Source organism: Poecilia reticulata, chromosome 8 (assembly GCF_904066995.2).
Source record: "Poecilia reticulata chromosome 8, P_reticulata-male-v2, whole genome shotgun sequence".
NCBI lineage: Eukaryota > Metazoa > Chordata > Actinopteri > Cyprinodontiformes > Poeciliidae > Poecilia > Poecilia reticulata.
Window position 1 is genome coordinate 11,637,028 of NC_088837.1, and position 23,229 is coordinate 11,660,256.

A 23,229-nucleotide genomic window follows, 5' to 3' on the forward strand; every position below is an offset into this window, starting at 1 on the left:
AATTACTTCATGCAGTCAATCAAGCAATAGTTGCAAGTCAGAAAATAATGGAATTTGCCCTTTTTTTTTTCTTTTTTTTTTTTTTTGCTAACTACAAACACCAATAGAACTTGTTCACAAATAAATATTTCACAGCACCATATGTGCCACTGGCCTAACAAGCTTCAGACCAGCAGAAGTGCTAGCAAATATTTTATACCTGCAACTTTCACCACGTTCTCTATGCGCATAGTTGTATTAGATAAAAAGAAAAATCTGAGGCTGCTGTGCAATACCAGACTCTCTCAGTTACAATTATGATTCAATGGTTTTGTGTTGAATTCCAGACTGGTATGTAAGAAAACACAGAACAAATGTGTGCCTTAATGTTCTGCGTAAAGGTTTTTGATTTAAATTTAAACCCTTGTGATCTTACCGTAATAATGACAACATTACTGTGATGTTAGTTTGTGGTTTTGAAGCATTTCATGAATAGTTTGGTGGGAGTCGGTCTTGAGGAGTCGCCTCGTTGGGTAAGAACTGCAGGGTCGTGACTTTTGAAAATATTTAAAGTTCCAAACTTTCAGTCAACATTTAGAAAGCAATTAAAAAAAGAGCTGGACAAATTCTCATGACGCAGTAATTAAGATACTTACAAAACTACTACATTTTAGGTACTGCAGCTTGTTCTACATATTGTTCAGTAAAACTCATTCTGTCTTTATCTTTTTGTTTAGATCCTTGGACTTAGATAACATTTTGTTTTGAATAACATTAACGTCATCCGTTGTAGCCAGCCCCAAATCCCGATTGAGCTGTTAACGAAATAAGTTAGTTTTTTTTGCTGCAAGAAATAAGGCCGATTTGGAATCAAATGTGTTTACTGCAGCACTTTTAGCTTCAATAAGGTCTGTTCCTATAGACTGCCAACATGTTATTAAGTAAAGATAAATTTTAGTGCTTGTGTAAGTATGCAAAAATTGAATCCATCAAATGTCTAATGGTGTTTTGATAGCAAGCGGGGTAATGTGGGTTTGTCCTCTTAGGGAAACTTTTCGAAAAAAAGAATGGAAATGTGAACATTGCATTTGCTGAGACAAGCATAGCAGCACTTACAGGACCTTTGCTTCAAGCTTTTAGGATGGAGCTAGTTTAGCAGGGGAGCTTTTACCCCACTGTAATGCAGAGGGAAGGGCTTTGTTGTGAACAGTGTGAGCATAGCCTCCTGTCATTATTAAAGGTTAACTGTAAGCACTTGCACAGCTGGACGCACAGATCCAGTAACACTGAACATGCAATTTTCTTTTGGTTTGCAACTTTCTTGTTATTAGTATATGAGGGTTTGCAGTTGATGGAAAGGTTAAATCGTGACACAAACAGAGAAGAAGAGCGAGGACTTAACACAAAACTGAAGAGATTAAAAAAAAAAAGCTGGCAGGCTCTAAAGAAGGACGGACAGAGCAACATCAGCATCAAGCCAAGATCCAGGGAAGCAGCTGCTCTGCCACACAGGAAGACGCGCTGATCAACTTTCCAACAAGACACTAGAAAATTAAGGGGGATAAAACGAGCGACGTGAGGTGAATTAGGCAGGTGGGGAGCTCCTTGGCAACCCGCCTTACTCGCGCATTACTTAGGGGGAATGCAGATAAGAGAGTGACAAGGAGAGAGGCAAGGGCAAAACACAGTAGCCATAAAGTATTTGATGTCAACAGAGGGCCAGCTACCGTCTGCATCAGCCTAAACATCGGTCAGCAGAGACGACACCAAACTGCAGCGACGGCTCCTTCCTCCAGCAGCTGGGACTCTCTTCAACGAGCCATGCACATTTTGCTGAAGTTGTCGTCCACGTTGCCGCCGTAGCTCTTTATGAAGTGACAAAAAAATATATTTGATGAAATTTACCCGTTTGATGGAACCGCAGCCGTCCTTGAAAAACGTCAGTGGATGAGTCCATGCCTGTCTGTTGTTGGGTGTTTTTTTTTGTTTTGTTTTGTTTTAAGAAAGAGACAGCCACAAGTCCTGGTGTGTGCTGGGACGACATGCGAGCATGTGTGAATATGTGTAACAGCGTGTGACCCATCATGCTGAGTTCTCATTAGGAGAAGAGGCAGGGACAGGCTTCAGCGCCACAGTGAGAAGCTAGATGTCATTTTAATTCAGTTTCAATGGGACTGATCCCGAGGGGATTCGCAGGAACGCATGTACAAGTGCATGGACTCGGATACTGTACACGGCTGCAGAGACATGAGAGCGCAGAACGGCGTCTGAAAGGCCTGACTTTGAGTCGTGCCGACGTGGCATTAAGCAAAAGCGTTCTCGTTTCTGTTTAATGCATCCAAATGCTCTCATTATGATGCCCTGGATGTAGCCCCGTAGGAGCAGATGCAGACTATATGTTTTAAAAATGTATCACAATTTTACTTAATATTTTAACATTTATGCAAACTACTTTTTCTTCTGCCAATGCTGCAGGAGTAGGACTGCAGACAGAATGCTTTTAGCACTCGTCTGTTTTTATTTTTGCTAAACTGTAAATCACATTTTTGCACTTTAGCAGGTTAGATTAGGCCTGGTTGTCTCAGGTTCATGTGCCTTATTTAGTAAACTTCACTGAAATTACAGTACATAGTGTGCAAACATTTTTATGTTTTCAATGAGAATGTTTCCCAAATGTGTCAGGATTTCAAACTGGCTTGTGTTGAATACTGGAAATGCTTTCAGCATAAGAAGAATGTGGCTTTCAGAAGTGTATCCTGCTCTGTTAGATAAAATGAGGACATAGTAAATCCACTTAACCCCTTTTACCAGAATAAGACCGATGTTATTACTCATATCCTGAAAAGACAGGATCAGATCCTAATGTCTACAGTAACTACTGCTACATTTCCAGTTTGCCTTTAATTTGCAATATTTTTAAGGAAGAGTTGCTATTAAAAATCCACTCCTATTTAATTCAAAATAACCTCTATGAACAATTACAGTACATTTCCCATAGTTTTTCCTCTTTCCATCGACGGCTCCAAAGTCTTTCCCTCTCCCCAGGTTAAGAGTCAGGGTGTTCTTCCTGCTAAATCCCTTTCTTCTATGTCTGACATTAATAATACGACTCAGTGTGCAAATTTTTATCAACGCAACACATGTATCCACTTTGCTGTTCCCTCTGCTTGCCTCAGCACCAGGAGGAGCAGAGCTTTCTGCTGCTCTGCTCCCAAACTTTGAAACCTCCTCCCACCAGACATCTGGAGCGTTGATATTCTTTCCCTGTTTAAATCCAGATTACAACCCACCTGTTAAGCTGCTTTCTCCTTCTGATTCTGATGCTTTTGTCCTTGTTGTTTTAACTTTCATTTGTAAAGTGACATTTTGTGTCGTGAATAGGGTTTGTGACTGTATTGTTATAAACAAATAATTTAATTTCACTGAAACAGAAATCGTTCTGTTGCGGGATGAGTTTTTTTCTCAGCACAACGCTTTTCACTGTTAGTGATATCAGAGCATGAAATTCGAATCGTTCCTGACGATTCAGATCCAAAGACTTTCTGTTCATGTCACGCTTAAACGTTTTACAAGAAATATTTTACAATATTTTACTCATCTGATATAAGCTGTTTGATGACGTCAGCTGCAGACAAGCTTTCTCCAGAATCACACCAGAGAGCGATAATGTGACCATATTTTATACTTGGTCAGATGCTGAACTGGTGATGCTGATCTAAGTGACCCGCATCAAATGTGAGATTTTATGAATCATGAGCGTTGGTAGGTCTGAAGCATGGGGAACTCTGTTCTCCTTCAGGTACATCTTTGCCTTGTTGCTGTGTGTTCAATGCTCTTAAAAATGGATTTACTTCCTTACAGATTTAGCATTATAAATTAAGTTTTTTTTAAGTCTGAACTTAAATTTATTAAAGAAGCATGACTTCAAACAAGCTTTTCCCATCGTGAAAACCCTTCACATTCAAATCTGACAGTGTATATTGTCCGATAAACATCTTAGGAAGGGATGTAACCATGGGCTGCCAAAAAATGCTTCTGAACACACGGCAATTTTAATAAAAACAGTTTTAAGAGATGTCAGCGTTGAGTATTGAAAACGTTCAAGAGAAAGGTTTTAGACTGTTTCTTTTCTGTTTTAATTCACTATTTAACAACTAGTTGTTTGCATCAAATATTTGAGAAAAAGTCTTAAACATAAACCCATAAATTGGGTTTCCAAAGACTTTTAGAAGCCATAATATTTCAGCCGGTGAAACATTTTACAGGTCATCTAAATTATTAGCTCTCAATCCGGTGAAGGGTTTTGATGCTTGAGTTGGGCGAGGCAAAGCTATTTATTTGTGCAGCACAAGGCAATTCAAAGAGTTTTACATGATTAAAGAAAAAAAATAAAATAAAACAACAAACGAGCAAAAACATTATATTGCAACTGCAAAATAAAGGAAAATGATGACAGGTTGAAAAACATACTTCGGCTTACGGTGTTCCAGTAATTAATCAAATGCACCTCGAAACAAATGGATTTTAACTTTGATTTAAAAGGAACTCAGTGCTTCAGCATTTTTGTAGATATCTGGAACTTTGCTAAGTTCATTGGAGAAACTAAATGCTGCTTATGTTTGGGTCCTGTTGGGGCATTTAGACCTTTGATCCTAGAAATGATCTGCAGTCGATAGAAGGCCGGCTTTGTTATCGTCTTAGTGTGTCTGAATGATCAGACCTGAGTCCATCACAACACCCACATCCAGTAAGAAACACAATACACTTCAGGAAGAAATTCATTCAGGTAATAAATTAGTTTTGTGCAAACAGCCCAATGCTTTTGACTCAAATTATTATTACTTTTCTCTACAATGCTTCCCTGCATTCTTGAGGCATGAAAACGAATCCCCTGGAGTTCATCACAGAGGTAAACAGAAAGAACCAGAGACAAAAAGCCGGGATTTTGAAATGTTTTGTCAAAAAGCGAGAGGGTGAGCTTGATAAGGTCAGAAAGCTCCATACAGAAAAAAAATAGGTTTAAAGAGAAGGGCAAGTGTCTGACAAAATGTGTACTGACGCAGAGAGACAGGCGTAGGAATAGGTGGAGACGTGGAGAAGAAGAGAAGAGAAAAGATGATAAGTGAATGAAGACAGAGAGGAGGCCCCGTCGGTGTCCTAAGAAGAAGATAAGATGGCATGGAGAGAGGGGGCGGGAGGGGGGAGATGTCATGCTAAAGACAGAAAAACACACACACACATCTTCGGTTTCGCACGGATAAGTTTCCGAGTGGGAAACAGTTTGAACTCGGTAGCTTCACACAGACCGCACTAATTAAAAACTGAACCTCACAGGCATCGCTTTCTTTCTTTATTTCTCTGCAAATCACCGGCGTCAAAGTCGGCGAGCGCCGGCCCGGCACGGCGAGGGAGGGAGAGGGGACATGGCCGCGCATCGGCTGCAGCGCTGTGGAATCTTCTGGGTGTGAGTCAGACGCATGCTGCCTCGCTCCCCGGGGAGGGAAAGGTCCGGGGTCATTATGACAAAGAAAGTGAACTCAAACCAGTGCTGAGTCACTTCACATGTCAGAGCAGATACCGTGAGGTTTAATAAGGTGGAAGTGGGGATCACGTTCAGGTGTGAGAGGTGTAAGAAAAAGGAGAGGAAGAATGTGCGTTTTACCCGGCCCTGCTGCAAAATATTCAGAGCCACTGCAGAGGCAGTTCAGGGTCCAACTCGCCTACTGTGTGTGTAAGTGTTCAATTTTGAAGCTTAAGAGGAATGAGTACTTGTTCTGAAGGCATCGGGTTTCACATATCTTTGGTGTGTTTTTGTGCTTGCTCTTGGTTGAGGATTTATAAACATAAAACCTCAGGGCAAGGCCTTGGGTAACGGTGTACTGGTGCTAAACATCTATTTAAAAATGCACATACATTTTCAGTGACTGATTTTTCATTGCCTGTTGAAGTATAATGTATTCTGAACAGTTTTGTTTTGTGCCATGAGGGCAAAATTGTCCATCATTTCCTTGGAAATAATAGAAAATGGAAGTAGAAAAAGGAAAAGGGTGAAATGCTGTGAGCCGGGAAAATAGAAGTCATTTCGAGAGACGAACAGGAAAAAAAAAAAAGTAACCTAAAGGGAATTAAGGACACTTATTTAAAAGGAAGCTATTGGTTGTTAGATAAGAAAACATGAACAAGAAGGCAGACAGACATTTTATGGAACATATTGTCCAGATAATTTTGTATTCTCATTTCTCTGTTAGTCCAGAGGAAAGTGGCAAAGATAAAACTGAAATGATGCAGAGGAGAAAGAATAGAGAGCAAGGTCCAGACATATTACCAGAAAAAAGTCCCCTCAAAAATAAACATTCTTTTAACAACCAAGTGCAAGGATAAAGGGTCAAAATGTTTTCACTATGCGTGTGTTTGTGTCTGTGGTTCTAATGACCTAAATTGCAAGGGAAAAAAAAAACTGTCCTCAGTGTCTAATGGACACTGAGCGTCACCAAAATTGCAGATTTTTGGTGATGCTGCAAAGAACCAACAGCTGGAAGCTAAAAATTAAAAGAGCTGAAACCTGGGAGAGTTTTAAAGTGGATTATGGTGATTATAATTCATACACATCTGTCTCTCCTTATGTATGCATAATAAATGCATGTATCACGTGGAGACATTTCATTTCATAAACTTAACAAAGTTATTTTGTGTTGAGGCTTCCAGAAATCATCTGCTGCACTTGCAGGTCCTGCATCTGTAGTTACCTTTAAGCAGGATAGTCCCTAGAATAGAACAGAATGAAATAAAATAGAATGGAATAAAGCATGCATTTAAACAAGAATGAAAATAGAATTAAAGTAGCTGAGAAAGTAACTCAGAAAAAGAAAAGGAATAAGACAAGCAATAAAGGATGACACTGATTTTTTAAAATATTTAAATATGTTTTAAATCATTTGGTGTGACTTGTGAAATACCTGCGTAGTCAAATATGCATTAATAATTCTTAAAATATCTGTATTTTGTAATAAATTCACATAAACAAGTCATAAGGAATGCAAATCATTTTGACAGGTTTCATTTTAAGGAAAATACAATAGTGCAGAAATGTTAGGCAAGTCCTGCTTACCATTATCAAGTACTTTAAAAATATGTAAAGATAAAAAGGACTTTTCGTGAGAAGTGAGAGGAAGTAATAAGATGACTGGTGCTTTTGACTCTGTTGAACATTGAGTAACGCAATGCTGCCCCTCCCCTACCTGAAGCTTCATCGGACAGTCAGCTGAATAAAACAAGGTTTTTACAAAACATTTTTCCCTAATTTATCAAATTAACAAATTGAACTGTAAGGCAGCTCTGCTATAAAGCTCCACCTGGTTAGCCAGGAGTGTCATGTCTGTAGTGGTTTAGTCAAGGTTAAAGTTTATCATGCAGTGAGAATCTCAGTTTGACCTGCGACATTTGATTATACATCATGTTCAGTAAAATGGTGCACTGTATACATTACGGATAAAGAAATACACATTCTTTCTTTCTTTTTTTTGAACAATCTTCTTTGTACAAAATAAAGGAGAAGGTATATTATATTACATTATGGATTTTTAGAGGAAGGTTTTCAGATTTAATTGCCCGACTCTAACTCAACCTTGTGTTTTACCCCTCCAGGACAAACTGAAATGTTTGTTGCATGTTGCACACGTTTGCCTCTCCTGCCACGCTCCTTAACTCCAGCTATGTCAGCACGTGGTTCGAGAGGATTAGCATCATGGTGATCCTGCTCAACTGCGTGACGCTTGGCATGTACCAGCCCTGCGAGAACATCGACTGCACCTCGGACCGCTGTCAGATACTCCAGGTGAGGCGGACCTTTGTGTGTGAGTGACGACGTGTAATCACACTGAGGGAGACGTAGAACAAAACATCCAATTACAGAAAACGCACTCCGCTTCTTGTTGACATCCTTCAAGCTGTGATGGAAAAACACACTTCAGATACATTTTTTATTTTTTTTCCCCCTCCTGGAATGTTTATATTTTCTCCATCCTCTGAGGAGGGAACGGGGGCTTTGTTTGTGTTAATAAAGTCTTGCAGAGCGGCATTCTGCTTTTTTTTTGTCACCTGTTGAGAGGAGGAACCACTTTTGAGAGAGTGTTTTGTGGAGATTCTCAAATGGCACAAGTGGCATTTGAGAACATTCACTTGAGATCCAGATTTACCTGCAGGCTTTTCCTAATCTAATCTAAGCCATTATAATAAACTCCATTGCTTTTTATCAGACAGAATAAAGTCTGGTAGCATCTGTGCTGAATGTTAGCTAATTTAAAGCAACAGATTTCCCCAAACTGTTTTTTTTTTTTCAACACCTGACACTTCCTATGCTCCGTAGATCCCAGATATTAACAGCTGTAGTGAAATAATGCAGCTGGCTAACTTCTTAATTATAATCGCACACATAATGGGAATCAGTTAATCTCATTCTCATTGTGGCTTTCCTTTTATATTTGCTTCATTATTGCTTGTTTACATCACTAGATATGTAAAAAGTGTTAATGGCAGTCAAAGTAACCAACAGGTTTCTATTAATTCCTATGGGACATATATATAAAATAGAGTGCATATTCAAAGTTGTGTCATTATTCCTTTTTTTTTTTTTTTCTTCAAATTCCTGATATTCTGCCATTGTATCAGTAAGCCATGTTGGGCTTAGGCGGACAATGTGTTATTGCCAGCTGGCGGCGGAATCAGTGTGTACCTCTGGGATTGTAATTGTTTTTCACTGAAGGCTCAATTTCAGTGGCGACACAGACGACCTAATTCTGCCTCAAATGGTTTTTTTTATGGAACTAAAAACCTTTCTGCTGTGACCTGCATCGAAACAGTATTGTTAGTATATTTAGTTTACTCCTTTTGCTCCCATTCCCCCCTCCACCAAACACTATGTTCATGTTTTACTCTGTAACAAGCACACTGCCTCCCCAGGTAGGGGTCCTGTTCTGATAGCTGCTTAATGGCAACTGGAAGGATTTTTGTGACAGAGCCGAGATAGTAAACACGGCCCTAAAATGTGTCTCTGGCCCTCTGCAAATTCTGTTAACCCAGCATGAAGAAGTCACATTTAATTCACAAGGTCTTGATTGAGATATGGACAAGTTAAAGTCAAAGACCTCATCTAGCTGAAAGCCTGGTGGAGGTGTAGTCTTCAGTCAATACGCTTAAATAGGACATGGATTGATGGATCAATTTTCATAATTACTGTGAAAATGATTTACTATGTGTTGGTGCTACAGGAAAGTCAAATTAACTCTAAATGTGTAAAGCCACTTTGGGATTTGCAGCAAATGAATTGACCCCGACCACCAGGATAGAAGATTCTTCCTGTTTCCCGCAGTTTTCATTTGTGTGACTTTTTAAGAAATTTATGGGAATATAGGTGAAAGATAAAGTTTTTCTTCTTTCTTTCTGGCAGTATAAAGTCATTTCTGAAATAGGGGTGAGATATTGTTTTCTTGCACACTTTATAATCCTTTTTCTGATCAGTCTGTTTAAGAAGAAAATATATATATACATATATATTTTTTTTATTATTTCACACCCCCAAGATCACAATAAATCAAAGTTTTTCCACCTTTTTTGTAAAATTTTCCCTAAATGATGTAACTGGGATTATAGACTGCAATCTCCACCACACTTTCAGAAGATATACCAAAACTCAAGCAACCAGGTCAAGACAATCATTGTGTCTTTTTTAATTCTTTAAAAAGTTTTTTTGGGAAAATAGAGAAAATAAAAAGCTATTTTAAAAAAAGCTTAGCAAATATCTATTTGTAGAAAACAAAAAACCAAATTTACATTTCCAACTTAGACGAGAGTATTAACATTTAATTCGAAGCTTAAGTTTTTCTCCAAATTGTCATTTTTTTTCATATATAAATGTAGTTACTCTGATTACAATTACTGCATTTTAAGATGCATTAACTTTTCAAATGCCATTCATCTTCTGATTGGATAACTTTTCCAGATATCTCTTTTCTTGCCCTATCTGAGTATTAAGTGAACGTTTATCCTCCGGGTACCTCTGGTAATTTTGTCAGTATCACATCAAGTAAGACACACACAACATCATTTTTAAATCATTCACCATCACAATCTTGATGACCCACTTACTACGTCCTTTCCTCTTGGCAAATAAGTGGCACAATGACGGCATATAAAGCAGCTTCCACACCAGCTCATACATCACATCTTGAAAGGATCCATTGCAAGACGCCCTCAACCTCTTTACAAATCATGCAGATGATGGAACCTGATAGGGTGACTGAAGAGAACGCCGGCGCTGGTGACAAATAACAATGATGAATTCATTCCCCTTCCTCTCAAAGCAGCATGAGATGGGAATCTGACTGTTGCATCCACTGTCAGATTACATATGAAGCGTGCAGGCTGCATTATTTATCACAACATCATTTAAGCAGCATGTAGGCCAGACTTCTCGCCTTCCCGATAGAATTCTGCCAGGTCCGAGTTACGGGTTGATAATGAGATAATCCATCTCATTGTCTTTTTTTTAGCTGTGTTCGCACGCTTGCTTGCCCATTTGCAGAAAATGTGTGCTGGCTTATATTTGAACTTTTAATATATCCTAAATCTGTATATCATTCTTACTGGTATGGAAAGGAGCTTATTTACTGTGTGTTCCTCCACAAGAAAAAGGATTTTTCAAAAGTTGCACTGTGGATAAATGCTTAGAATTTAAGTTGTTTTACAGAAGCAAACTTTTCTTTTCTTTTTTTCCCTTTTCTTTTGCTGTTTATCATTACTGAATGGATATGAGTGTCAATGTATGTTCCTCTTTTCCATATTCTAGCCTTTTTCAACTGCATGTCTCACACCAACTAAAACAGCACTTCATTAAAATCTTCAGAAATTGGATTTCTTTGCCCAGTCTTGCAAATGTATCATCGATTTATATGCTTTACAGCACATGTGTGAAACTCAAGGCTCGTGGGCCAAATGTGGCCCACTGTAGCTTCTTTATGTGGCCCTCTAGATACCAGACTAAACCCTAAGTGTGATTAAATATTATATTACTCAATCAAATCAATGCAGTATTTATCAGTTTACTGCAAAATTAGATCAATCAGTCCCTCCAGTTTCTTGAGAATTATTGTGGAAATGTATGCAAAATCAACAAATCCCTGCACTTTTTTGTGCCAATACATAATTGGGAGTTTATTGCAGATGTTTCTCAAAAATTGTCAAAAACGTTCTTACCTGTACTAAACAGCTGCATCAGCTTTAACTGATGTCAGATTATAGTCCATGATCTAAACAGAGAGTAATAAAAAGTCGCAATTACCGTCATAAATAAGCGCAAATATTTACAAATTAGTTCCACGAACACTTTGATTTTTATTGCAAAAAATCACAAAAAGAATCAAGAAATCCTGGAGGAGCTGAAAAGATGTTCAATAATATTATTTAATTTTAAAGATCCATTGATCCTTGAAAAAATTCATTGATATGTTAACGATTTGTGAACAAGTTTTGTGAATACATTCTGGCACAATTGGCCCTTTAAGAGCATTCATGGTCTGGATTTGGCCCAAAACCAAAATGAGTTTGACACCCCTGCTTTATAGAGTCAAAGCGTTTCCTCACAGTTTACACAAAACTTCCACCGGACAGTCATAAAAGTTAATTATCTATAGGTAGCAGCAGTTCCAGGACCTGCAGCATAGCACGACTTAGTAGCTGTAGTGGGATTGTATCCGTAATGTATGGCCGTCACACAGCAGCGTGACTGGTCATCCAAGAATCTGAAGTGGAACTGGACACAATATGCCAAGAATGAAACCTATGAGTGGGAAGTTCTCCATGTGATTTGCTGCAACACCTTTGCAGCACCGGTTCTATGCTCACGGCGTTTTTCCGCTGCTCTGGCTGTAACAAAACAAATCTCGTGGAGTAGCTGCCACTGGCAGTCCGCAGTCTTCACGTCAGTAAACTCTGTGATCAGGCCCCCTTGCTCTTAGTGATCCGTGTATTCATTTGATGCATCAGACTCCCAAAAGCAAAAACATCTTCAAATTTAAGGAGACTGGAGGCAGATTCAAGATTTCAACCTGCAATATAATTGCTAAATATTTTTGTCGTGCAAAATAAGTTGTGGGATTAACCCTGAATGAGCAATGGGGAAGACAAAGAGGAGAAGAGAAGAGGAGGGGATTGTAGCTTATCAAAAGAACGTTATCAGGACAAGATGATCTGCAAAAAAACTGATTTTTGAGTTTTATTCTTGTGCTCGTGGTCTTATTGTTCACTACTCTACACTCAGTCGAAATCAGTAAATGGTGAGGAAACAACTTACTAGGTTACCTGTGCTGTTAACATTGTGGTAGGACAATCAGTAACAAAACTATTAGAGTACTGTGGTCCCTGGATGCCTGTATTGGCTCTGTGCAGAAAGGGTTTTAACTGGCTTTTGATAAAATAATAGGCAGTAAGAGATGAAAAGGAGCATCCAAGCTCTGGAAAAATAGCTGAGTTAGTTTCCAAAATGATATGTGGTGCATGCGTGACCACAGCATAGCAAACTTTCATATGTACTATTGATCCAGAGCTGCTGTGTATATGGATTTTTGTGAGTCATGTGCTGCCATCAAGTTAAGTTCTTATGGGGTCACACAGTTATTACAGTGAGGATTTATACATCCTAAAGAGACAAATCAAAGAATGGCTGAAATGTTGTGTTCAATAAGGAAGAACTGTTCTATTTCTATTTCTGTTTCTTTTTTTCTTTTCTTTTTTACAAAACTCTGAAATCTCTCTGCTTCCCCTCTTAGTGATATTGATTTTAGATAGAAATAAAAATCTACTAGTGTGAATCCTAGTTGTACAGTGAAGACAATAAAAATAACATCCTTTGCACTTTTTGACTACTATCTGATGAGCAAAATGAACAAATTGAAGACCTGTGTTTGATAAACACTAAAAGGCGAACATATTGTCAACAGTTTATTTTACATATTTTGTTTATTTATGGTCACATTTGGACTATAAAAATACCACATTCCCTTTAATGCAGCTTTTGAAAATGATCTCATTCGAGACACACTGCATGCATTTCTCTCGGTATGGATGGCTGACAAATTGCTTTTCACCAAGCAGCAATGGGTCCATTTGAATGTTCAGGCCTTGAGAAACACTTTGTCAAGTGGTACTAGTTTGAATAATGCTGTGCAGGAATATGTAACGAGGCAGTAAATGCAGTCATTCACCCCAGGGCAAAGCGCATGGAAGATTCTGTTCCATAAATACAATGGGCTCTTAAGCCAGTCATCTGAGCATAATAATGCATCCTGGACAACATAGGGATATGTTCACTTCTGTCTCAGTTTATCCTTTTTCCCCCATCTTTCTTCTTTTGTCGTTTGGTTTGTATTCCTCTGTTGTTTTCATTTTTACTTAATAATTTGGATCAGGTCAAACAGAAAACTCAGATCTCATTGTTTTTCTTTAGGATGCTAATCATAATCTCATTGCTGGTTAACATAAAAAAAAAAAAAAAAGTAGCCACTCAGATAACGTTGTCCATTGACAAAGGAGAAGCAGAGAGAGCCATCAGGACACAAACCTCGTTCTTATTATTATTGAATGAACATCTGTTGTGATTAATGGAGCGATTCTTCTGGAAAAAAAAAATGGACAAATCTGGCAGCTTCTGAGAAACTGGTGCACTGAAAGTTGTGAATGTGCCATTGAAAAGCGCAAAATGAGCAATAACAGGTTGTTTTAGAGAGTTTAGGCTGATATAAAATAGAAGAAAAATTGATCAGCATCTGAATCATGTGAGAATTCTGGTTTTTGCTGATAGCTTGAGCTAAGTGACTCAGTTAGTTATAGCTAACTTTCGTTTTAAAGTGTCTTGAATAAGATCAAAATGTCAGTGTGGTCTTGCTTCACTTCCCTCATTATTGTTTACATTTCTTTTCGCAGGCCTTCGATGCATTTATCTACATCTTCTTTGCATTGGAGATGGTGGTAAAGATGGTGGCTCTTGGGATCTTTGGCCGTCGCTGTTACTTGGGAGACACTTGGAACAGGCTGGATTTTTTCATCGTCATGGCTGGGTGAGCAAGTGTTTCAGGAAGCAAGAATCACATTCGTAGCTCCTAAAAAAAAAAAAAAAAAAAAAGGCCTAACAGTGAGTCTGTTAGACTCAACACCTTCCCCAATTATATCTTTGTCCAGAGTGTCATTATCATGCTATTATCCATCCATCTACTCTTCCATACCTGTTTCATTAATGGATGCAGGGGGTTAAGGCTAATCCAAGACGACACAGAGCTTGAGAGAGCTCACAGTGTAATTATATTATGTTATTGTTATAGCTGACTTAATTTGTTTGATTCAAATTCTGCAGTAACCCATTTACATTTACAATAGGTAACCGTCTGCTATTAGTTGCTTTCCATATAGTGCCATACGACAGTATTCTTGGGTTGCTTTTTTGGGACTTGCTAACAAAAAGTTGTGCATAGTTGTAATATATAAGGAAATAACAGAGTGTCTATGGAAGTTCTTACAAATAATTCAACCCTCTTTACTCTAATACCCCTAAAATAATAATGGAAAAAAAAAAAAAAACTCCCCCTCAGAGGTTGCATATTCAAGATATGCTAAATGACCCAGCCAAAGTCCAAAACTAAATCTGGATTAGAATTTTCAGCAAAACTTGTAAAAACAATACTTACAACAATACAGTCTAACTGAGCTTGAGATGTTTAGTAAAGAACAATTCATCTGTGATGTGCTAAGTTTGTATAAGCTGGAGGAGGTGACGTGTATGCTACGTCTGAGGAAAAAGGTTAAAAAGTTCCCAAAAAATATCATTTTCTACTTTACAGTAGAAAGTAGAAACATCACACATGTGTGTGATGTTGTGCCTGTGGATTACAGAAAATCCTAAATAAACACAAAGAAGTTTGTGGTTGTGATGGGTCAAAATGTGAACAAGTTTAAATGTTATTCATTATTTGTTATTATTTTCTAATTGTAATGAAAGTTGAAGCAAATGCAAAATTTTGTATTTTTCTTTTTTCACATTTTCTCAATTTAGCATGTAATTGTTGTTTCTCTAACTTTTTCAGCTGAGCATCTGGGTAGCAACATTTATTTTAGTTAAAAACATATTGTTTACCTTTCAGACGGTTAAATCATAAACAACTCTTTTGCACAACTGAACACAGCTCTACAAGGAATTTTACATTCCCCTCGATCTCCTCATAAAGTTTGAGTTTGGATTGCTTTAGATGCTTGATATTTTCTCCTTAATCGGTGAAGAAATTAGCTTGACCTCTCTTTGGTAATTTCTCCCAGACTCTCCGAACTGAATGGTCTAAATTGCTCTCTTCAAGTGAGCAACTCACTGCCCGTACAAATTCTACACAATTCATTGACAGGAAAGTGAACTAACCCATTCAGTGGTAAATTTCATTCCCATGTGTTACAATGAAGACCTGATTGCCTTTTCACAAGACTTGGGCATTTGTACACATAAAAGTTTGATAATTTTGACTGTTGTGGAAAAAAAGTACCAATAACTCATTCATTATAGGCCAAAAATTGTCACAAAACGACTAAATGTAAAAAAAATATATGTATACACAATACTGCTTACACACTTCGCTTCTATTACGACACAGTGTCACTGTACAGAAAAGCACCGGCGTCCATAGTCAAACCATGTTTTTCATGAGATTAACATGTTCTTCCCAATAGTTAATTGCTGTTTCCATGGGAGACCGATGCATGGAGTCACACACAGAGAAAACACATCTGCTCAAACACCTGCTTTGATCCAAGTGAAATGAGACGCTCAGACATGGGTAATAAAGCAAGTCTGGGTAGGTGTGTATATTAGTCATGATGCAGAACATCAATCTGTTGGCACAGTAGTGTGGGACTGCAGAGACACGCCCTGCCTGAACACGTCATAAAATAAATATCTTTAGATGCTTGTTTATAGACGGAGGGTAACAGTGTTGGGGTTAGATTTTGGTTGAGATTTTGTATTTTCTAAGCAGTAGCTTCACCTTTAAGGTGTGTTTTTCTGTATGTGTGAGAAAGACAAAGAGGTTTAGATTGGAGGAGTGCCTGGTATATTTGCAGAAAAACAACAACAGAGCTCCAGACTTACCAGGGTAGCTGGAGGGACATTCATCTTCATTTGACCTGAATCACTTTATCCCCAGTGAATGTGCAGAGACTCTCAGCGACTGTGTGCTTTTAAGGCTTAGCATCGGCATCAAAAGTTTAGAATTGTAGATTTTGGGTATGGATTTGTGTGAACACCTCTCGTCTTTGTTTTTCTTCTGAATACATTAGCTCAGAGCCTTAGCTGATTTTAGAGAGCATGTCCGGCATTTCCAGACCCAACAGCAGCCGACATTCTGTTATGAGCTCCCTGCCGTTTTCTTCTCTCTCTTTTTCCCATAGGCATCACCTCACTATTTCATAGACCTTATGCAGCCTTTCTTTCTGTCTATCTGACTCATCATCCCCACTCCAGACAATATGCAGCCTGTCACCCAAATTGACATGTGTAGTCTCGTGTTACCTTTTTTCATATCACCCAAATCCACTGCACAAATCCTACTCTTCCCTGTCTCTGCTGTATGAAAAAACACAAACAACTGATTTTTTTTTTAACTATACTGCTGAGATCATTCTTTACTCAATTTCTGCATCACCCTTTATGGTTTATCTACCTGGCTGAAACAAGGGGAAACAAATATAGCAAGTAAAACAATCAACAAAACACAATTTGGATTTAGGTGCAACCAGTTGTATGTCTTCATATATCTATTTGAAAAAACAACAACTTAGAAGGTGAATAAAGTTATAGTTAGTAGAAGAGTGATTTTAATGACCCAGATAGGCAGTTTTTTTATTATTATTAATATTATTATTTGTATGTTAGTCAGTGGTTAAGACTCAAGTTTCAGAGGAAGTTGCACTGATGTTGCAAGACTTATATAAGATCAACATTGACCATATCACAAGTATGTATACAAAGCCTTCCCTGATGTCATTAACTTAAGTACTTAAAAAATGACTAGAATACTTTTCAGTATAGGTAAAAAACTAATTTCGTGGACCTGAATGGAATTTAAAAGAAATCAAAGGACACCCCCTCCATGTAATAAACAGTTTAAACTAAAAAACAAAAATATGTTTTCCCATGGGAAGAAGGAAATGATAAAATATCACAAATTTGGAAGTAAATACAACCCATTTTTGCATCCTTATTACCAAATCTTTTTAGCGTCCTTTATGTTAAAGTCATCTTTTAAATCTTCTGTCTTGTTTTGCCCTCAACCTCCTCTGAATCCTTGTTTATGAAGCAGCACACACACCCCCACACACGCACGCACACACACGCACACGCACACACGCACACACACGCGCACAACGCCTGTCACATAAAAGCAAAGTGGGGATAAGGGTATCACAAAAAAAGCAACGTGAGAAAAAGAGAACAATCATGAAAAGGACATTTGGGGCAGTCCACTAATTACCTTTCCAAGCAAACCGATGTGATTGATGTGCACAGGGGAAGACTACCTAATAGAACAGACGCATATAAACACACAATGCATTGCAAAGATAAAAAGATTACCATCAATCATATGTTCCATGTGTTTGAACTATTTGAGCAAACCAGACCGAACAGCGAAAAGCTGGATGTGCACCGGAATAAGAACGAGATCATAAAAAAATATCATAATCACATTTTTTTTGTATGTCTGTGTGAACAGTGACATCGCAATTATTTAACTAAATTACTCATTAGTTTTGGAAACACTTTGCATTCATTGTACTAATGAGTATTAGAGAATGATTAATGATGCACACCCCTAAGTGACGTCACAAGAAAGGCATTGATCAAGCATAGTTGTGTATAGCCTACAAACATTTCCACAGGCCTGCACATGCTGGTCCATCTGACTTCTAAACACTGCCACTTGACACCATAATTGGATTTTGTCGCATAAAATGCTTTAAGGTTCATCAAGTCTTGTGTGCAATGCAGTTTTCCTTTCTTTGTTGTTGTAAAAATACAGCAATATGCGTCAAAGAAAGATTTCTCCAAGACACGAAAGCATAATATTTATTAGTTTATAGCTGTACCATTGTAGTGCATCACATCATAATGTATATATGTATTAAAAATATATCAATATATTTACATATTTTTATATAGATTTTATACATTTTATATAGATGCAACATGTGTCTCAGTCAGTACAGCTAGCTTTGCTAGCATCACATCCACAGATCTTACCTTTCTTTAAGCTATCCTTCCAAATGACGCTAAAAGTTGGACAAAGTTCCCACCGTCTGTGAAAGCGAAGCGCTGCTTATTTTACATGTCGCGATATCTTATGATTTATGCAGCGCTACTATATTACTGACAATTAGACAGACATCTTCTCCCGCTCAGAGGAAACCACTGCACATGTGTGGAGCTCCGCGTGCGAGTAAAGGGGAAGGCGATGGGTGACAACAGACACTAAGTCACGTTATTGCTGGGATTTTACGGCGTCACCTTAAATCCCTGAACTTCACATTTTAACGGAAAAAAAGCTCAACGCGACTTGGATGTAACGAGTAACGCGACACTTTTGTAGAAATGTAGTGAAGTAGAAAGTACAGATACTTACTGTAAAATGTAGTGGAGTAAAAGTAAGTATCCATTATTAAATCTACTTAAGTAAAGTACAGGTACACGAAAATTGTACTTAAGTACAGTAACGAAGTACCTGTACTTCGTTACTTCCCACCACTGCACATGCATAAAGGGTTGTTAAACCAAGTAATCCTTTCTTAAGTGACTGTGAAGGGCAAATAGAAAGTACTTGCCCGTGGGATCAATAAAGTGCCATAATATTGTAAATGACATGGCTCCGAACACTGTCCATGTGACAGACAGAGAGATTGATTTGTTTCTTTGAGGCCTGCAGATAAGATTTGGGTGTTATCTTCTGACAGTGATGCAGTTGTTAGTTTCATGCTGTCCTGTCAATGTTATAACCACCAGCAAATTACATCTGGATACAAAAAGAAAAAAAAAAGCATGCCATTTGCAGAGAAATTGAAACTTGTTCTCTAACTTATACAAACAATGAACTTCCTCACTCAAACCGTATCTGCAACCGACGATTAAGAGCCATGCAGCAGTTTTCACCACGTTTAGGGAGACTCACCGCTTTCACGGGCACATATACGGTATATTTCACCGTGACTGCTCTCGTGTGAAAGTGGTTTGAGTTTGGGGGCACAAACAGCTTAGCCATGCAGTGGAAATGACTTGCTAACAGATGCCAGGCTCTGACTGAGACACAACATCCTGCAGGCGACACTTAGAAGAAAATGAATCCATATTTCTGCCTTTTCTTCCCGTATCTCTTTCATGTCATTCTTCTGCTCTGTGCTTTGTAACTTTATCCCCCCCTTTCCTTGAGTCTTGCACCTTTCCTGTGGAGCATCTTTTTGATGCAGCTGAGGCTCTGGCAGCTCTAGGTGACGGGGTGGAAATCAGAATTCGTACCGGCCATTCAGAAATGTCACAAGCCATCATTTCTTCTGTTCACACTCTTGTGTGATATGGTTTGTGTTATTTAAGCAAAACTAACTCAAAAATTAAGTAATAAGGAAATAATGAAAAGTGCGCAGTTTATGTGTTGTCGATTAGGACGGCGCGTTTAGTAACACAGTTGTTTTGTCGCAAGAAGGTTCCTGGACCTCTGGAAGTCCAAGAAACACGACTGTGAAGTTAATTGGTCTCTCTAATTTACTCTTAGGTTTGATTGACTCCGTAGACGGTTGCTGCAGATGTTAATATAAAAAAATAAATACAAATAAAAACTGCAAACAGTTTTCTGTAAATGTGCATTCTGCTTTGGAGTGCATCTTGACTGAGGGAGGAGATGACCTTTGCTCTCCTTGTCTGTTTTTTATGACTGGCTGATGACTGATTGATGTGGACAAAATGTGCCAGAAGAGTTGTTCTGATGCTTTAAAAACTAAGTGCTACGTTTTGATTGCTGTAATCATTAATGATACGTGTCATAAGGGGGTACGTTGTGTTCAGGTCACTACCTGTGAAGTCATATTAAGCACCATCTGAGCAGCGGAGGCGGGGGATCTCAGGCACATCACTGCTTTCAGTAGATCTGTTGTAGAAATCAAAATGCTTTCTGAGTTGCCAGTAGCGTATAATTTGATCACATTTACTCAACACTTCCTAAATTTACATGCTTTTTGCCAAGAGTGGGTGGCAATTTCCAGCCCCTGTCCTGTCAGACAGGGGTGGAAGGCGATACTTATATACTTCAAAAATGTTTGAGTGGATTGTGACACTTGATGTATTTTGAATTAAAAAAAAGGAGAAACTGATGTTTGTCTTTGTGTTTCTTTCAATGCCTTTGAATCCAGGATGGTGGAGTACTCCCTGGACCTGCAAAACATCAACTTGTCTGCCATTCGCACGGTTCGGGTTCTTCGGCCCTTGAAAGCCATCAACAGAGTCCCAAGTGAGAAAAGCAAAAGTATTTTTTTCTCTTTTTAACTGGAGATTGTATCCATTGTGAGTATGTCTTCATATTTATGATTTTTGCTGTTTGAAGTTGACCTGTGTTCCAATCTACAGCTTGAGGTTTTTTTTCCCTTTTTTTTTTAGCTTCTCTGTGTCATCACATATGTCTGTCAGTTTACATCGAGCTGAAATGCAGTTGCATGAAAATTCATGTAGATGAATTTCATTTTTCCTGCATCTCTGGGAGTTTTTTTTTTTTTTTTCCCCATCCTTATACCACATTTTCCCGGTGGGGATGATTAAACTTTCATCTAATGCTTCATAACAAAGTCAGCTCAAACCTTGAGTCACGGCCTTATCTAATTTACAAACCACACATTAATGCTGCTTCAGTGATCAGTGTGTGACCATAGACCCATTCTCCTCATCTAATACTCCGTTCTACAGCAAGGTTTTCCAGATCCTATCGATTTATTTGTACGGCTGCTATAATTGGCAGCTTGTCTTCATAATAATTAGCAATTAGCCTGAACCAGCAAGGCCTGGGATCGCGTCATTGCTGTACATTTGTGTAGACAGTTGAAAATAGATGAAAGCTGTTTGAATATTTGAGTAATGAAAAAAAATATGTCTGAGTAGCCAAACACTTACTTTTGTCCACTGTATGTTTTATATAGATTTATTTATTTCTTTGGTTTGTATGTTTAGTAGGATTTCAAAGAAAAAAATCTAAAATTACCGGGATGCTGCCCAAGAAGACTGCAACGATGCTTGGCTCAACACATGAAACAGGAAAGGAAGAACATCCTGAGCACAACTAATATTCACCATAGTATCCCAATCAATCTATCGCATCCTGAATTGCGTTCTGCACATATGGCAAAAATAAAAAATACACTGCCTGATAATAGAATCAATATCTGCAGTTCTGTTAGCTACTTTGACCGACTTGCCAGGTTTTAGGTCTGTGAGATCTCAAGAAAGAAGCTTTACTGGACTATTCATTACATTCCCCTTCTTCCTCTGTGACACTGTCTGTCACTTTCTCTCAGTCATTGTCTTCACAATAGTAGAAAAAAGTGAGAATGTTGGAGAAAAAAACTTTAATTACACTCTTAGGGTAGTGATGGTGGAGTGCAAAGTATGAGTGAGGAAAAACAAAATAAATTGTTCTGTCTGTTGTACTGCTTCAAAATCACCATTTGCCAAGTCTGCAACAGTATAACTAAACCTATAAATGTAAAAAGCTCTGCTCTGAAAAGATCTCTGAAACTCATATATATATATATATATATATATTTTTTTTTACGCCTAAAGTGGCGGTACAGGTTTTTATGTGGATGCAAGCTGTGAATGAGTCAATTACATTTTTGTTTTGCAAAAATGTCCACTCTAATTTGGCCAGTGGCTTTAGCGAGGTAAACACATACATTGTCTTCTTGTTTTACTTGGCATAGTCATATCTTTCTGTCGAAGTTATAAAAGAAGAACCTGCTCGGTCAAATATTTGGTGCACCGGCAGCACTTAGGGAAATGGTTCGGAAAATGTATGAAGAGGAGTGCGTACGGCGCTTTGGAGAAAAGTGGACTGGCTGCAAACAAATTTGCCCTTCTGCAGACGATTGCGTTTCCCTCCTTGCCTGTGCAGATATACGGGTTTATTTTTGCATACGTAGCTCATGAGCAGCTCTAACATTAAGATGCTGTTTATCTATCTTTTGTAGACTGTTGCACAAGGGCCTTTATATGCATCTACTTTGTATTGATGTGCAAAGTATGCATACCTCTGTGCATAATTAGTGTGTGCAACTCATACTCTGTGTTGAGAATGTCTGAAGTGAAGAACCAAGGGGATAAAGCTATTTGTTCTTTCTTCAGCTGGATTGCTACTTTGCCCACAGGTACAAAGGCAGCATGAGCACTCCCTGACCCCTCACACACCTCAATTTGTAACCCTCCTACAAGGAGCAGATAATAGCAGTGTGTGGCATACGTGAATGCGTGCTGTTGTGTTAAACTTTGTTTTTGAGGAAATTGGTGTGATGTAAAAGGAGTGCTAGACAGAACTGTTGGGGGGGCAACAAACACCACAGAAACTGAAAGGAGGGGAAGAAAAGGGAAGAGAGGATTTTCTTTTCCTTTGGTGAAAGGCTCAGGCAGGGAGCCAAAAAATGTGTTAACAGTGTGGTGCAAGCTGAGGCATCCATCTTTATATGAGAGCAGCAGCAGCTGACAAACAAAAACAAAACAAAAAAAATGTCAGTGAAAAGGCAAGAAATGAAGACAGGTAGACGGGGATGGAGTAGGGAAGATATTTTTTGTAATGCCACCATAAAAAAAGAGAAAATATTGATAATAAAAGTTAACATTTTTCCGCCATAAGATGTGCTTTGTTTGTATTCTCCATTTTATGATTTCTCTTCATTCGGTTCCTCCTTCTTTTCCTTGTTACTGAGTTTGCACACCATATTTTTTTGGGCAGATTGTCTCCCTCTCTACTCCTTTGTTTCCCTCAATCCATCTCTTCCTCTCTCCAGCCAATTAGGCCTAATGGAGCAGTGGCCTAATGACAAGAACCCTGGGGAACAAATACATTTAGACTCGCCTCCAGCCATCAGCATGCTAGCAGTGTTACTGCTTCCCATTTAAAGTTGACGAAACAAATCAGCCAG

The 23,229-nt window shown here is 38.4% G+C and overlaps 1 protein-coding gene across 4 annotated transcripts in view; it reads left to right on the forward strand.

Moving 5' to 3' along the window:
* Positions 1-23,229, forward strand: part of LOC103468615 (voltage-dependent T-type calcium channel subunit alpha-1I) — a 165,970-nt gene that overhangs the window by 74,772 nt on the left and 67,969 nt on the right. For all 4 annotated transcript variants that reach the window (XM_081609898.1, XM_081609899.1, XM_081609900.1 and 1 more), the window contains exons 3-5: positions 7,701-7,813; positions 13,954-14,087; positions 20,458-20,555. In XM_081609898.1, coding sequence (XP_081466024.1) covers positions 7,701-7,813; positions 13,954-14,087; positions 20,458-20,555 — 345 coding nt within the window. The remainder of the gene's footprint in view (positions 1-7,700; positions 7,814-13,953; positions 14,088-20,457; positions 20,556-23,229) is intronic.